Source organism: Dipodomys ordii, unplaced genomic scaffold (genome assembly GCF_000151885.1).
Source record: "Dipodomys ordii isolate 6190 unplaced genomic scaffold, Dord_2.0 Scaffold122, whole genome shotgun sequence".
NCBI lineage: Eukaryota > Metazoa > Chordata > Mammalia > Rodentia > Heteromyidae > Dipodomys > Dipodomys ordii.
Genome location: NW_012267338.1, coordinates 6,741,500 through 6,756,569, shown reverse-complemented (window position 1 = coordinate 6,756,569; position 15,070 = coordinate 6,741,500). Strand labels below are relative to the sequence as shown.

Genomic DNA, 15,070 nt, shown 5'->3' with positions numbered 1-15,070 from the left:
AGTCATTTCCATGGAGGAGTTGTCAGTCTATCAGACCAGGGGACCATGATTCCGTATTATATGTGAGCACAGAAGAATGCCTATGCTTTTCCTAGAGCCCAGACATGACTTGTGAAACACGAGCTGGTGTTGCATACTTCAAAACCAACACCTACCTCACCAATGTCCTTGAGATGCAAACTTTATAAACACAGTAAGCATTTCTATAGATGTATTTATCCATTTAAGATAAATATTGAGGAAGAACCTCTTCACAAAACCTTGAAGGTGTTGGCTAGGTTTGTGTCAGAAACTATAAAGTGGTATGGTTTAATTCACTTAAAGCACAAAAATGTTGGTAAAACGTTTCAGTTTGTGCAACATATGAAATCATATGCAGACTCTAAAAAGACAAAGTAGGATGTGAGAACCTATAATAAGTACTAATATTTGGAATGAAATTTATATTGGGATAAAATGAGTGTACAAGTTCCATCGTGGGTACAATATGCTAAATAGTCTCTATTTTTTATGTCTTTGTTCCTTAGGCTCTTTTTTAGTGAAATGGTAGTTTATTTCTACTCTGCCAAAGTTTACTCCTCAATCCAAGAGTCCTTCAGAAGTCATTTAGTGACTCTTTTCCTGACCAGGAAATTAAGGTGCTAAGAATTTTTCTGAAATCACACACACTGAGGTGAACGCGTGAAACAGAGTGCTATATTTGGATGTGAATTCATGGTAGCCAAATGTTAACAGTCCTCGTAATGCATTCCATACTGCTTGCAGAATGCAAGCGAACAAATGTCTTTGTGTAGAGAAAGTTGTGTTTGTGATTTAAGGAAAATTATTTTGTTTCTGACGCACATACAAAATTGTTTACCTTTCCCATTCTGTGCACACAGAGAACTTTAAAAGAAATCTTACTGAAAGTACAAGTAAATAATGATGTGGCTCACACTGAATTCAAAACCTCCATTGTCATGTTTTCCATACTTAGTATTTGCTGGAGAGTGGGTTACTGCTGAGTAGAAGGCATAGCTCTGGTCAGGATTGGGAACTCTCACCAAGCAGTCACTAAGTGTCAGAAAGGCAAGAATGCAAAGAATTCAGCTGTTTGCCAACCATGAGACATTTGCTCCTACTGGCACACATTTGAATTCAGGATTTAAAATAATAATGCAGCCGGGCACCTGTGGTTCACATCTATAATCCAAGCTACTCTGGAGGCTGAAATCTGAGGATTGTGGTTCAAAGCCAGCCTGAGCAGGAAAGTCTCCAAGTAACTACAGAACAGCTGAAAGTGAGGTGTTGCTCAAGTGGTAGAGCGCTAGCCTGGAATTACAAAACAAACAAACAAACAAAAAACCTTCAAGGCCCTGAGTTCAAGCCCCAGGGTTAGCATGCATGCACACCTACACACACACACACACACACACACACACGTACATGCACATACACACATACACACAATATAACATACACAGGGTCTGGTTTTGAACATTTTTAATCAACTAATTTATTACAGAACAAACAGATTCAGGTGATTTAATGTTATTTAATGTCTTTAGAGATTTTTATATTAGAGACTTTGTATCTTAAATTACTTCCTTCTTATTCCTGTCTTTATACTTTCTTCTCTGAATGTTTAGAGATTTTTTTAGTCTTTTTTTCTCTTATTCTTCTCTACTTTCTTCTCTCCTATTCTTTCAATATTTACATATTTTCTGTCTTAAACTTGCTTCCTCTTTTAATGTAAAACTCAATCTTGGGTGGTTTAATACATAGAATATATGCTGAAAATCCAGAGAGCAATGCATTTAGTGAGAAGCACAGTGCTACAGTTTAGAACATGGAACTTCATCTTGGTTATACAAACTGATACTTTCTAAATGATCACATAGGTGAAACACAAACATGAAAAACACAAACTAATATATTCATCACAATGCAACTCCTTAAACCTAGACAATTTCTTACATCATTAACTTAATTTTTCTTTCTGATTGTCAATAATAATGCCCCATGGTAGGTATGCAAATAAGGATGAGGATTATAGCTAACACCAGAATTTTGTGTGGTTTGTATGTTTTCTTTTCTTTTTAATCAATTCTCTTGGTAGACTGAAACATTTAGGGGCTTTGATTAAAATCACTGGGGTTAAAAAACTATTTCTTGCTGCAGCTCTGATTTGCTATCGTCACAATCCCTACTAAGTCAATAAACTCTTTCACCTGCTCTCTCTAGTCCAACAGAGAATTGTAGCCTATACTGCTATTGATTTCCTCAGTGATAAAACCACAGAGATATTGCTGTGCTATGTAATTATAGTATTTTACAGTGAAAGCTATAGCTTCTGTTCACCAGTAAGCTTGGTGTTTCTGGCAAAGTATTACTGCCAAAGCCTTGTAAACAAATAATGCTACCTTGGCCCTTATTTTGGTCAACAAAAAACTTTCTAATGACAAAACCATAAAACAAATGTAAAGGAATAAGGTCTATGTAAGGAATAAGAGTAGAGGAAACAACCAAAGAGTTGCAGTTACCATTTAGGAATAAACATTTAATATTTGCTTTGGAGGAATTAGTGTCTTGAATGAATTAATACTTCTTTATTATCTCAAAATAAAGCTTACTGACCTACCCTTGAATCAGGTACAAAATACAATCATTGAATCTACTCAAATTTATATAAAAATATTTTACATATAAATAAAGGTATACTATTAGTTAAGAGAAATTCAGTTTATAAGGAATATAAGACTCAAAGTGATCAAGATGTCATAGTGCTGAATTCTACAACAAGTTAAATTAGAAGTTAAAAGCAGTAAAATGTGAAATATGTAGAAAATATTATTTTGGGGGGGGTCCGGTTGTGGGGCCTGGGCACTGTCCCTCAGTTCTTCAGCTCAAGGCTAGCGCTCTATCACTTGAGCCACAGCACCACTTCCGGCTTTTTTCTTTTTGCTTATGTGGTGCTGAAGAATCGAACCCAGGGCCTCATGCATGCAAGTGTTCTACCACTGAGTCACCTTCCAGCCCGTGTAGAAAATATTATTAATGCTTAGTTTGTTCAAAACAACCAAATTCAGACATTTCTTCCTGAAATACCTGCTAAAATATTATAAAAGCCAAAAGAGGCAGGAGAGAAGGATATAGGTTCTAACGATTGAGAGTTAAGATTTCAATGTGAGCAGGGACAGAAAGCCCGTGGTTGAGATGTGGAGGAAGCCAGTGCCCTGAACACAGCAATAAACTCATCAACAGCTGCCTCACCATGAACTAGAACTATCATCTAGAGCATTTCTAACCACCAGCCCAAGGAAGCCACAGGGAAAATCATGGGAGGAAAGAGGAAAATAAGATCCTCACTTAAATAAAACCTATACTAAAACCACAATGCTATACCCAGTTCTGCTAAGGAATCTAAGACACAGTTCAAGGAACGTTAAAAAAAAAAAGGGCAATTAACATAATTGCTAAAACTTCTGGAACACTAAGGGAGACAATAGCAAACCACTCTATAGGGTCTTTGCAACTTGAATGCATTGATCAGTGAATTAATAGTCCACTTTAGAAAATGAATTTACAATGAAAGGTATTTACAATTTACAATGAGATTGTATGAACTAGCCACCCCTCAGTTTTGCAGTATAGTTTTGAAATAGGATTACATGAAATGATTCTGACAAGGAGTGCTGAACACAAAGGAAAAGAGATATAAAGAATAAGAAAGCTAAGATATAAAGAATAAGAAAGCCAAGATATAAAGATATAAAAATACAGAAATATAAAAAATAAAACACTAAGCCAACAAGTGCATTTATCTTTATGTTGAAATACAATTTTACCTGACAGCTCATTTAATCTTTATAATGAATCTGTGGTACAACCTACTCTGTCATGCTTAACATACAATAGTTTAACTCATGCATACCTCTTATTCTGATACTAATAATGCAAAACCTATATATGTGGCTTTATCCAGACAGGAGATACATCTATATGCATGAAGATGCTATATTACAATTCTAGATCCTTACATCAATAGATTCTTACAACTATTATTCTGGATTTGAGCTTTTAGAATACTCTAAAGTTTGGAGAGCCATCAGCCAGATATAAGAGTTCATCACCTTCCTGCTGAAGGAGATGAATTTCATAAATTGCAATTTACAAACAATGGCCTGGGATTGTGCCTGCATCAGTACACTTCCTGACTCTGGGAAAGTAAAACGTTAGACATTCTGCACATTGTGCACTTTCCAATTCATGAAAACATTTGCAGGGCATAAAGCTCTTCCATTAATTCTCAGCAGAGGAAGTAGAAAGGTCTGTGTGTAAGTTTCATAGTGGGCTTACTGCATACCTGGGACCCCCAAATCCCAGGTGACTTTAATAAAGGGAAGTCATTTACTCCACAAACCATCCTGGCATGCCTTCAGAATGATGTGTTTCTGAGTGTCGGTGCTAAGCATTCAAGAAGGTGCCACTGAGTCTCCTGTGAAGTTTTGTAAGCGCAGTAGTGAGCTAGGGAGACATAATGGCGAGTGTTAGACAGTGGGTGCTTTTATCTGTAGTTTAGAAGGAGCTGATGTCATGGCATTTGTATAGTTCTTCATATGTCTGGTGCTCCCACTGCCAAATAAATATTCTGTCTGTAGACATCCTGCCCTACCGAGTGCTTCACAGGCGCTGGTAATACCAGTGTGGTTTGCTTTGTTCCTTCCTGGTAAAACGTCTTCCTGCTTTTGAAAGCAGGGATGTGGTTAGAAACTTGAGCCCACGAAATGTGATGAACACCTACAGAGCCCCAAACAGCACAGTGTGAAGAGACAAAACCCAGGTCTTTAGACTTAGATGGAAACTCTGAGAAAGACCAGAAAGGTGCCACCAACAAACATCCAGAGCACCAGAATTCCCTTGAGAGTATGTGCATGCAGAGCCCAGGATGTTAACGGAATTTACTTTTTTGTCTAAAAATGTAGCTCACAGAATGACTTCACTCCACATCATTTCCCTGTTTCTTCCAGATGCTTTTGTTAATGGTGGAGGGATACAGGAATGCCACAGGCTTCAGAGTGAAGAATGTATTGGTTTGTTTTTCTTAAGTGCACTGGTAGGGATGGAGAGTAATACATTACTGCACATGGGCAGCTGATGCATGTGCTTGATTTTGCTAAGGTCATCAGTTGAGGTGCATACATTTTACGTCAGCTCCTGGGCATCATGAGATGACACTTTAACATCCAGGCATGTGAATTGCCCACCAGTCCCATTTGGAAGGCAGTGAGTGGTTATTGTTACAAACAAGGGCTCAGAAGCGCTAGGCTGTCATCACCATCCACCGAAAGCCACCATGGCAAACGTAGAGAACAAACATCCATGATAAGCAAGTCTTTCAGTGTTTGTGGTCATGTGCCAGAACCTATGTATTATTTGGAGCTCCTTAAGCTACATCAATAAATAAATCCTCAGAAGAGTGGTAAATTATAATTAACAACCCTGGTTGTCTTCGACAAGACCTGACCTTTGACATCATTAGTGCAACCTTGATAGATTTGTAAGGTAAGAACTGACCTGAAAGGAGAAGAGAGAATCTGGACAACTCTACTTTGAATGGCCCTTGAGATTTTAATAAGAACATTTACATTATATATATATATATATATATATATATATATATAATTAGGGTAAGAAAACTCCAATCTTTTAGCTCAGTGTAAAATCACTAGGAAAAAAAGAAAAAGACCAAACAGGCAGGTCAAGGGGAGGAGAATATCCACTGGGAACAAAGATTGTTCAAATGATAGGGTTATAAAATGCTTTGAAGTTTTCTACTATATATCAAGTAGATAAATGAACACAAAACTAGGTAAGTTAAACAAAACAAGCATACAAAGCAGTTAATACACCAAAAACTATCATTGAACCATGTCTTATATTTAATTATAGTTATCTTTATATGATAGCAATAAATAAATCTTTATTTTTTATCTTCGTAGTGTCCTAAAATCATCTGTTATGTATATATACATATACATAATTATAGATGTATATAATCATATATACATACATTATATTGTATATATAATATATATACAATGTATATATAGAATTATATATAGATTTAATTGTATACATAAAATGTACACACATATAATTATATGTATAATTTTATATACATGCATACATTATGTGTGTCTACATATACACACACATATAAACATAAAGTTCAAATAGGCAACTCCTTATTGGATTTTAGTGAATTAACATCAAAGATAAGGGACTGTTTATAAGACTCAGCCTGTTTTCTATTTGGGCTAGGAATTTGATCCACAATGTAAGGAGAGTTTTCATTCCCATGTCTCTCCAAACAGCACTTGTCCATAAATAGTATTCCTTTTTTGTAGGACTTAAAAATTGCTATATGTCTGGAAGTGGAGCTGTGACTCAAGTGGTAGAGCACTCACCTTGAGCTGAAGAGCTGAGGTATAGTGCCCAGGCCCAGAGTTCAAGTCCCACAACCAACCAAAAAATATTGCTATATGTTTTATTTTGTGATTAAAGGAATTTCACCTTTACCCTTAATTGTATTCACTTTCCACCTGATACTGCCCTCATGTTATCTTATGTGGCTTCTCATGCTGTCTTCTATGTCAGACAGACCCACACTGAGTCACAAATGACTTCACTTTAGTTTAACGCTTAAAGATAAAAATATACAACGTTAGAGACAGAATTTTTATCATTCCCTAATAACAGTTCACTGCAAAGGAAAAAAAAGCTGAAGCACAGAATTGAAATAGTTATTCCATACCCACAAACAAGTGCTAGAGGCAACATATGAACCTAGACCTCTTATTTTCAAGCCTGTTCTCATGAGGACTTTTGAAATCCTGGAGGCAAATGCTTGCCAGATCTTACTGCTTAAAATGAAATTTTCTTCCAACATGTGGAATTGCTCCAATTATTTGTTTTTTTTCCTTTTTTTCCTGATGAGAAATTATATTTCTCTTTTAAGTATTTACTTATTGTGGGATTTTATGTGAACTATCATGTGATTGTCATGCATTAAAAATTACATCATTCTAACAGGTTCTCCAGTTTCCTTAGACTAGAAATGCTGAGATTTGGTGTACCTCTGGTCCACGCTTGAAATAAACATTATTTAGAAATTGTCTCGTGAGAGGGTTAAAATATCCTCTGTTATTGTACCTTCCCAAACTTTGTGAATATCAATGGCAATGTGAAATAAAGAGACATTTTGAGGTCTTCATCATCACTATCATTTCATCTCATTTACAAATTCTACATAAAGCTAGGAACATAACTTTTCTATTACTTCCTCATATCTCCTGGTTTAACTCTAACAAAGGCTCATATAACACAGAGCTCAAGACTAGAACCCAAGGATTGAGATCCATCCATTCCTGGCTTTCCTTTAACTCCATCTATGGAATGTTAAACAAGCCCCTCACCTTTCTGCCACAAGTAAGTGAACACAGCAAGTTCCAAGTCCTGAGCCACCTTAACACCAGCATCACCAGGTCTTTCAAGTTAGTTGAAGGCCTTGGCTAAGGTCTGAACTTAAACCTGGCCTGTGGTGCTCTCATTTCTGCATATTTGCTTGATAATATTTCTACAAAGAATATTAGTTATGCCATTAGTATTACCTTTTTATCTCCTCAAGCTTATCTTTAGAAGACAAAATCAATGTTAGCTATCATTGAATAGCCATATTACATAAAAGGAAAGACTTTTTGCAAGACAAGAAAAAAATGACAGTTGGTATTGTTTATTGGGGAAATGGAGATTTGCATTCGGTTTCTGGCATAGTACCTAAGGATTTCCAAAAATAACTCTATTAAATGGCTTCTATTCAGCAATGAAATTACTTGGCATTGGCAATGTACATAAAGAGAAGGCATTCTTACTTCCTGTAACAGAAAATAAAGCTTCTCTTTCCTTTTCAAGATAACTGGAGAGGGACTCAACTCTTGTACAGTCATTGGGATACCAGCTGGAAAGTATGGACAACCTTACCCTAATTCAGCAGATAACCTTGTGCAGAGTTCTTTGCCGTTAGTCATGAAATGCCAGAAAGAAGCCCTGCCCCATCACCATGACAATCAAAAACAACCCCAGAAGTAGTACCTAGTCCACTTTCCAAATACCCACTTGAGATGTAGAAGCACTCCAGGGTGAGAAATCAATCTTCACCTGCAGATTTGCTTCTGATATAGTCAGTGTCTCTTGCCAGAAGCCACAAACGCAGAGAATGAACTTCTCTCAACCCTGTGCGTATTAGAGGCCATGCTACTAAAAAGAGCCCATGGCTGAGCTTTTTTGTAATAACTGGAGAAGCATATTAATGAAATACTAGATTAGATCATCTCTACACAAGTAAAATTCCTTGACAATCCAATGTCTTTGTGTGGCTTAGCAATGTGTATTATAATGATATTGATAATGATTATTGGTCATTTATTGATTACTGGTGCTGTATGGACATTTTACCAATTCCATTTATTCTTTTCACAACTATGGGATCAAGTGTCCACATGCCCTTAAATAGCTTAGAAAATTCATACTTGGGGCAGTATGGCCATATTCTCATGATTAAAGAGACAGAACTAGAATCCAAATAGAAGTGGACAAGACTGACAAATTCAAGTTCATGGGTGCTTCACTGCCTTGACCAACAACTGGGAGACTTTCCTGTCCATGTTACTTTAAGTAGCAAGGAAATTAACTGCAATCTCTAACTTCTGAACCAGTCCACAAAAAGTAACACCAAAAAACATTACTTTGTGCTGTTTTGTGCCGGGCATGTTATTTTTTATTATTGCTAGGACTGGTCTCAGCAGGACCACCTCATTAGCTGAAGAAAATGTCTCCAGTGGATCGGTGAGGGATGGATCAGATGAACAAGCATAAAAACAAACTCGAAAGTGATTCTTTGTTCCTTGCTTAGGGGACAGAACAGTCATTCCTTTTTCCTCTCGTTCCCAGCATTCTAAGTGATGTTTCCCTGCTGTAGTCATACAAGTGTTTTGAAAGAGATAGAAAAAGGTTTGCAGAGCTGCCTTCCAAAAGTGTTTATCAGCGTTTCCATAACAAAGTAAATTGGGATGATGGCACATTTGATACCACCCTGTCTTGTATGTTCCCATGTAGAAAAGTTTAGCTAGATGGATCCTAATAGACTATGATGATCAAGAGTGAATAAATTTTTGGGTTTTTTTTCTAATTTTCATATTAGAGCAATGTCATTGGAAGCATGCCATCAAATACATTGATGTATCTATTCATTGATGAGCATTTCTCAAAGCCAACAGAAATCTTAAGTCTTATCACTTTGCTGCTTCTGAAATCCGTTCTCTGTAAGAAGCCAACGCTATTATTCTAGGTGTATGCCAATACTGGAGCTTGAACTTAGGGCCTTTAGCTTTCACACTCAAAGCTGGTGCTCTACCCTTTGAACTTCAGCTCTACTTCTAGCTTCTTACTGGTTAATTGATGATTAAAGTCTCTCAGATTTGTCTTCCCATGCTTTGAACTGTGATTCTCAGATCTCACCCTGCTGAGTAGCTAGGATTACAAGCATGAGTTTGTAATCTAGCCCAAAGCAAATTTTGAAGGAAATTAGATTCAATCACAAGATTTACATTTCATTGAGAATAAAATAAAAAAACTCTGCCTACTTTGCCAACTTCATCTCCTTCCTTCTTTGTCTTGCTCATTACCTCTCAACCAGTGTGTTTATACGTGAAGACTTACTCCCTGTTTGTTTTCATAGAACTTTACTTTCCCCTAATCTTAACTTGGCTGATTTTTTATCATTAAAGTTGCAATTCAACTTCTATCTCAGCAAAACATTCTCCCCTAATTGTCTAATTGGCCATCCCTATCACATTATTTTGCCTTTTTTGCCTATTTTCTTTATTTCCTTACATAGTTCTGGTCAAGTCCTCTACCACTTAAACATCATTCTATTCCTCTTGCTTTTGTTAAGTTTTGAAATTGTGTCTCCTGCTTTTACTTAGATTGCCTTTTCAAAGAGATTCTTTTCTCTATATACCCCTGACGAGGAGCTGGAATCATAGGATAGGTATGAACTACCTTTCACAATTTTTGGCTTTATTTTCAGTACTTAAAATGATTGTGTATATTGCGTTGCTCACTTGCATCTTTACTGTTCAACTCAAGTATAGGAAAGCATGTCTAGAATAGAAACCAAAATACAGTTTTCAAGACTACTTGTTAGTGAAAGAACGAATAAATGAGTACATTTAAATTCTGTGCCTAAAATTAAATATACATCTCAGAAAAAATGCTATCATGCACAAACATATTTCTTATGGTCCAAATGTACATAAATGTGGGTAATTTAAAATTAAACCTAAAGGTATGAAAATCTTCCTATTATTCTTTATTCTTCTTGTCAAGAACAGAAATTCTCCTGGGAAGTAGGGATGTAATCCAGAGGAGACCCAGAATTGCTTTGTGGAGAGAAATTTTAGACCATTTTTTTTTATCTCTGGACATCAGTTTTTCCTTTTAGAAGACTCAACTCTTAGCCAGGCATGTATGGCTCATAGTTGTAATCCTAGCTACTTAACAGGCTGAGATCTGAAAATTAAGGTTCAACATCAACCTGGGCAGGAAAGTCTGTGCAACTCTTGGCTCGAATTAACCAGCAGAACGTCAGAAGTGGAGGTGTGGCTCAGGTGGTAGAGCCTATATTGAGTGGAAAAATCCAAGTGAGAGCTGAAGGTCTTGAGTTCAAGTCCCAGTAAAGATTCAGATCTTCTACTTACTTAAACAGGCCCACTGGTGCTTACCAAAAGTTTCCACATGAACAGCAGAATATTTGCCAATACCCTGTTGTATACTAATTTCCTTGCCCTCTGACATGCAAGAAATTAAGTCTTCTATGTAGCATCATTGCTTCCCAGAAAATGACATTGTGTCAGGTCTCCTTCAGTAGCAGTGAATGTGTTTTGTTCTGTGTCTGAGTTTGTATTTTAAAAAGCCTCCATTTGTCCCACTTGTCCTTCCATTGAGTTCACAGAATACAAATGGAAAAGGTTATTACCAGACAGAGATGTTTAAAAATGAAAATCAAACCTAATACATGAACTGAGACAACTGGAATAAGGAATATAATATTTATTTTTAAAAAGTATGAGGCTGCAATCATTGCTCTAAAATAAAGCATTAAAAATTAATTCAAAGCAAACGTATCTGTGCTGCACCAAACCTCTTTTTCATTAAAGTAGCGCTGTGTGTTTTCCCAGAATTAGTTCCCAAATAGGTAAATAGCTTGTAAGAACTGAGAATTCTACAAACTGTACAAGAGCTACCACAGGCTTGATTTAGAGTTGCTTTTAGTATTAAAGCTTTCTGGACTTTTCATTTTGAACCAATTAACTGTGGTTCATGGTTTTCCCTCGATTAGTTTTTTTTTTTGTCCTTGAGTATTACTAGAAATGTTTGATTCATATACTTGTGTTCAATGTTCATTTGATTAATCCAAAGAGTGTTGTATTATTTGGTTAATTTGTAGGATACAGAGTATTAAATCTTGGATAAATGTGGGTACCAGTTAGAAGTTGTGCTTCAAATTTTCCAATCTATTTCTCATTTCAAAAAGTTTTGTATTCTGCCTTAAAAAAAGTTTGCTCCCGGGGCTGGGAAGGTGGCTCAGTGGTAGAGTGCTTGCCTTGCATGCCTGAGGCCCTGGGTTCGATTCCTCAGCACCACATAAGCAAAAAGAAAAAAGCCGGAAGCGGCGCTGTGGCTCAAGTGGTAGAGCGCTAGCCTTGAGCTGAAGAGCTGAGGGACAGCGCCCAGGCCCAGAGTTCATGCCCCACAACCGGACCCAAAAAAAAAAAAAAAAAGTTTGCTCCCTACTTTCACTGTTTTACATCATCATTAGTAGAATGTATTACTATTATTAGTAAGTACTACTTCAGAATACTCTGTAAAGAAAAAGGAAATGGGTACAATGTCTGCATATGTGGGAGATGAGTTTAGTATTTTGCCTAATTTACAGCATACTTCTGAAACCCTACAATAGATAACCTTATACTGTCAAGGCCCTATTGATTTTCAAATGATTTCATGTAAGAAAAACAATCCAGTTCCCATTGCCTTGACCAAATGCTCAGCCTTGAATAGTCCCTATTGGATCATATTAAATTAAAGTGAAACAAAACAAGAGAAAATCCAAAATGTAGATGGAGGTGGATGGGGAGCAGTGGTCATAGCTCAGTTCAGTAAATGGGTGCTTAACCTTTGACCAATGACGGAAGGTCTTCTTTGGTCCAGTTAGACCAAGAGAAAGCTTTTATGATTAAATTTTTTTAAAAAGCTGGTTAGAGACTTCTGAGAATGTCCTGGGAATTAAAGCATATGGCAGGGATAAGGAAAAAAGATTTTGCTTATGCTAATGACCCTTGATGTCTGAAATAAATTAGATCCATTAGAGTTTATGCTCAATAAAAGAAAGAGTTTAAGCACTCCAAAGTTAGTGACTCGAGACCAGTTTTTGCTCTGAAATTCAATCTGCCTACTTATTAATTCTTAGCGAAGCTCTACAAGCAGACAGAGTAGGCAAAAATCATAATTCTGTACTGAACCAGAATTTTAAAGAACCACAGGTTTCTTTTCTTTGTCTTTTAATTAAACCATTTTTCATGCTTCCCATTTTGTTTCCTTCATTAATTTAATTTTGTTACCATTTTTGTTTTGTTTTGTTTTGTTTTTCTTTTCTTTTCAAGGTTTCATTTATCCTATTTCAACTGAGCAGAGAACCCAAAGTGAATATGGATTTGCCTGTAAGTTTGATGTCTGGATTTTATGTTACTGAATAATCATTTAATACGACTGCCCAGTTCAAGTTTGCCTTTCTTTCGATCACAGATGTGCACACAGGAAATAGGAGGCTAATATATTCTAACATGAAAACAAATTAGATTTTCAATGCTGAGGAGAAAAAAAGGGTCATTTCAAGACTCCACCAGCTTTAAAATCTATCAATCTACCACTGGAAGCACGGGTCCCAGCCACTGAGAAAACATGTCATGAAATAGGCTGAAAGAAATAAAGGGCAGAGTTCAAATACTGAAAGGGAAAGGTTGAGAAAATACCATCTATTGTGCTGGAAATCATAAATGTTGAATAAGTAATTATGGCCTGGTAAGGTTAAAACATTAAGGATTTAGAATGGAATATTCAGACTACAATTCAGAATCCTACTACAGAGCTTTGAGTATAACCCAACAGTGAAGTGGAGTCACCTCATGGAAACCAATGTTGACATAATCAAGAGTATTTGAGATATCACTAGATTTCTGGGATGGGGAGGGATAGCTGTCAATATTGACTAGATTGACAGGAAAGTGAAATCGGGAAATTTGGGGGAAAGTAATACCTTTTTTTAAAAAAAAGAAAGCACAGTTCTTTCATAGTACTTTAAAACAAAAAACATAAAAGAGAGCCATTTCCAATGGAGAATTAGTTAATGGCTGGTAGGGAGCAAATGCGTTACAATGTAAGCTCCTAAGTAATGAGACAAGAAGCTCTTTTCCCTTATAAATTATCCAAGGAATGGGTGGTGCAACCTCAAATTTTAAGAGGTCACAGGATGTATGGATTTGAAAATTCTCTCTCCTCCAAAAGTATGTATTATATAAAAATAACCACCTAGAGTTCCAACCTAGCTAGGTCTTGTACAGCCAACAGAGCAGATTCGGTTGACTCTACTGAATCATTTTTATGTTTCATAGAACCCAAGACACAGAGAGTTAACAATGCCCAGGTGATTCATCCATTTCTAAATTCTGTTTGCTTTAATTTCAGCTTCTCACTGTTTCTAGTTGGATTAAAGCATGTTCCATGTCAGCAAGGCAACGTGAATCATTGATAGAACCATCTCATTTTCCTTTACCACAAAATAGGCCTTCAATGCATGGCACTTTGTGTCCATCAACTGGTTACTTTCCTTCCTTAATAATCTGTGATCACTAAGCCAGGCTTTTATCTTACCTAGGACACCTTAGAGCTATGTTTTCTTTCCGTAGCGAGCATCCCAAATATAAATTACTGCCAAGGGCCTGTAAAAACTTTCAGTTCTCAGAGATCATACAGTATCTACATTGAAGGCTCGGATTAAGAAGGTCGTAGGCATTAACCTCTGCCCCCATATCTTGTTCTTCTCTAAATACACCTTTCTAATCTAGCATGTTTGCTTCTTATATTTGCCTTGCTTAGTTGAACCATTCCCATTCACCCTCTCCATTGACTTAGAGGAAGTGAGAAGCCTTCTCAGGAAAGTTTTTTTAATGACTGGGATTGATGCTTACAAATACATTCTGGTTCCATAAATACAGAGATTCAAAGCATGCCCAGAAATGTTTAACCCTGCTCTCTGTTTTTAAAGAACAATCAGTGAATTCAAAACACCTTCTAAACTTTTTTCACCTGAAAGGAATCATAAACTTTTCTCCTCTGTGGGTTGGGATGGTTTTAGCTTCCGTTACATTATATGCCTGGCAATAAATGGTCTGTTATGCTGCCCAATTATAAGATAGATTAGTGGGTGGATTGATGCAGAGTGAGAAAGAAAAAGAAATCAGAGATAATTTTCCACCAAAAGGCCACAGTCATTTTATATAGCTTTTGAGATAGACTTGAAATTAACCTATAAAAATAAAGCAATAAATGTCGGGGAAAATTACAGTGATGCATATTTGTACCGTGGGAAGGCTCTACAAAGAGTTGGTCCGATGTTTCATCCGTTCCTTTCTAGCTGCACCTGATTCAGATGATGTTGCTCTCTATGTTGGGATCGTGATAGCAGTGATCGTTTGCCTGGCCATCTCTGTCGTGGTGGCCCTGTTTGTGTATCGGAAGAATCATCGTGACTTTGAGTCTGATATCATTGACTCTTCCGCACTCAACGGGGGCTTCCAGCCTGTGAACATCAAGGCAGCCAGACAAGGTCAGTGGGCATTCCAGTCCTCACCCTCTCATTCACACATGGGAACTTCTTCCCTTGTATGGCTCTGAATCTGGTGACATTTGG

At 36.8% G+C, this 15,070-nt stretch overlaps 1 protein-coding gene across 2 annotated transcripts in view; it reads left to right on the top strand.

Moving 5' to 3' along the window:
• Window positions 1-15,070, top strand: part of Unc5c (unc-5 netrin receptor C) — a 330,146-nt gene that overhangs the window by 272,970 nt on the left and 42,106 nt on the right. The window contains exons 8-9 of one of the 2 annotated variants that reach the window (XM_013029729.1): window positions 12,765-12,821; window positions 14,795-14,986. In XM_013029729.1, coding sequence (XP_012885183.1) covers window positions 12,765-12,821; window positions 14,795-14,986 — 249 coding nt within the window. The remainder of the gene's footprint in view (window positions 1-12,764; window positions 12,822-14,794; window positions 14,987-15,070) is intronic. The other variant, XM_013029730.1, reaches the window with a different exon arrangement.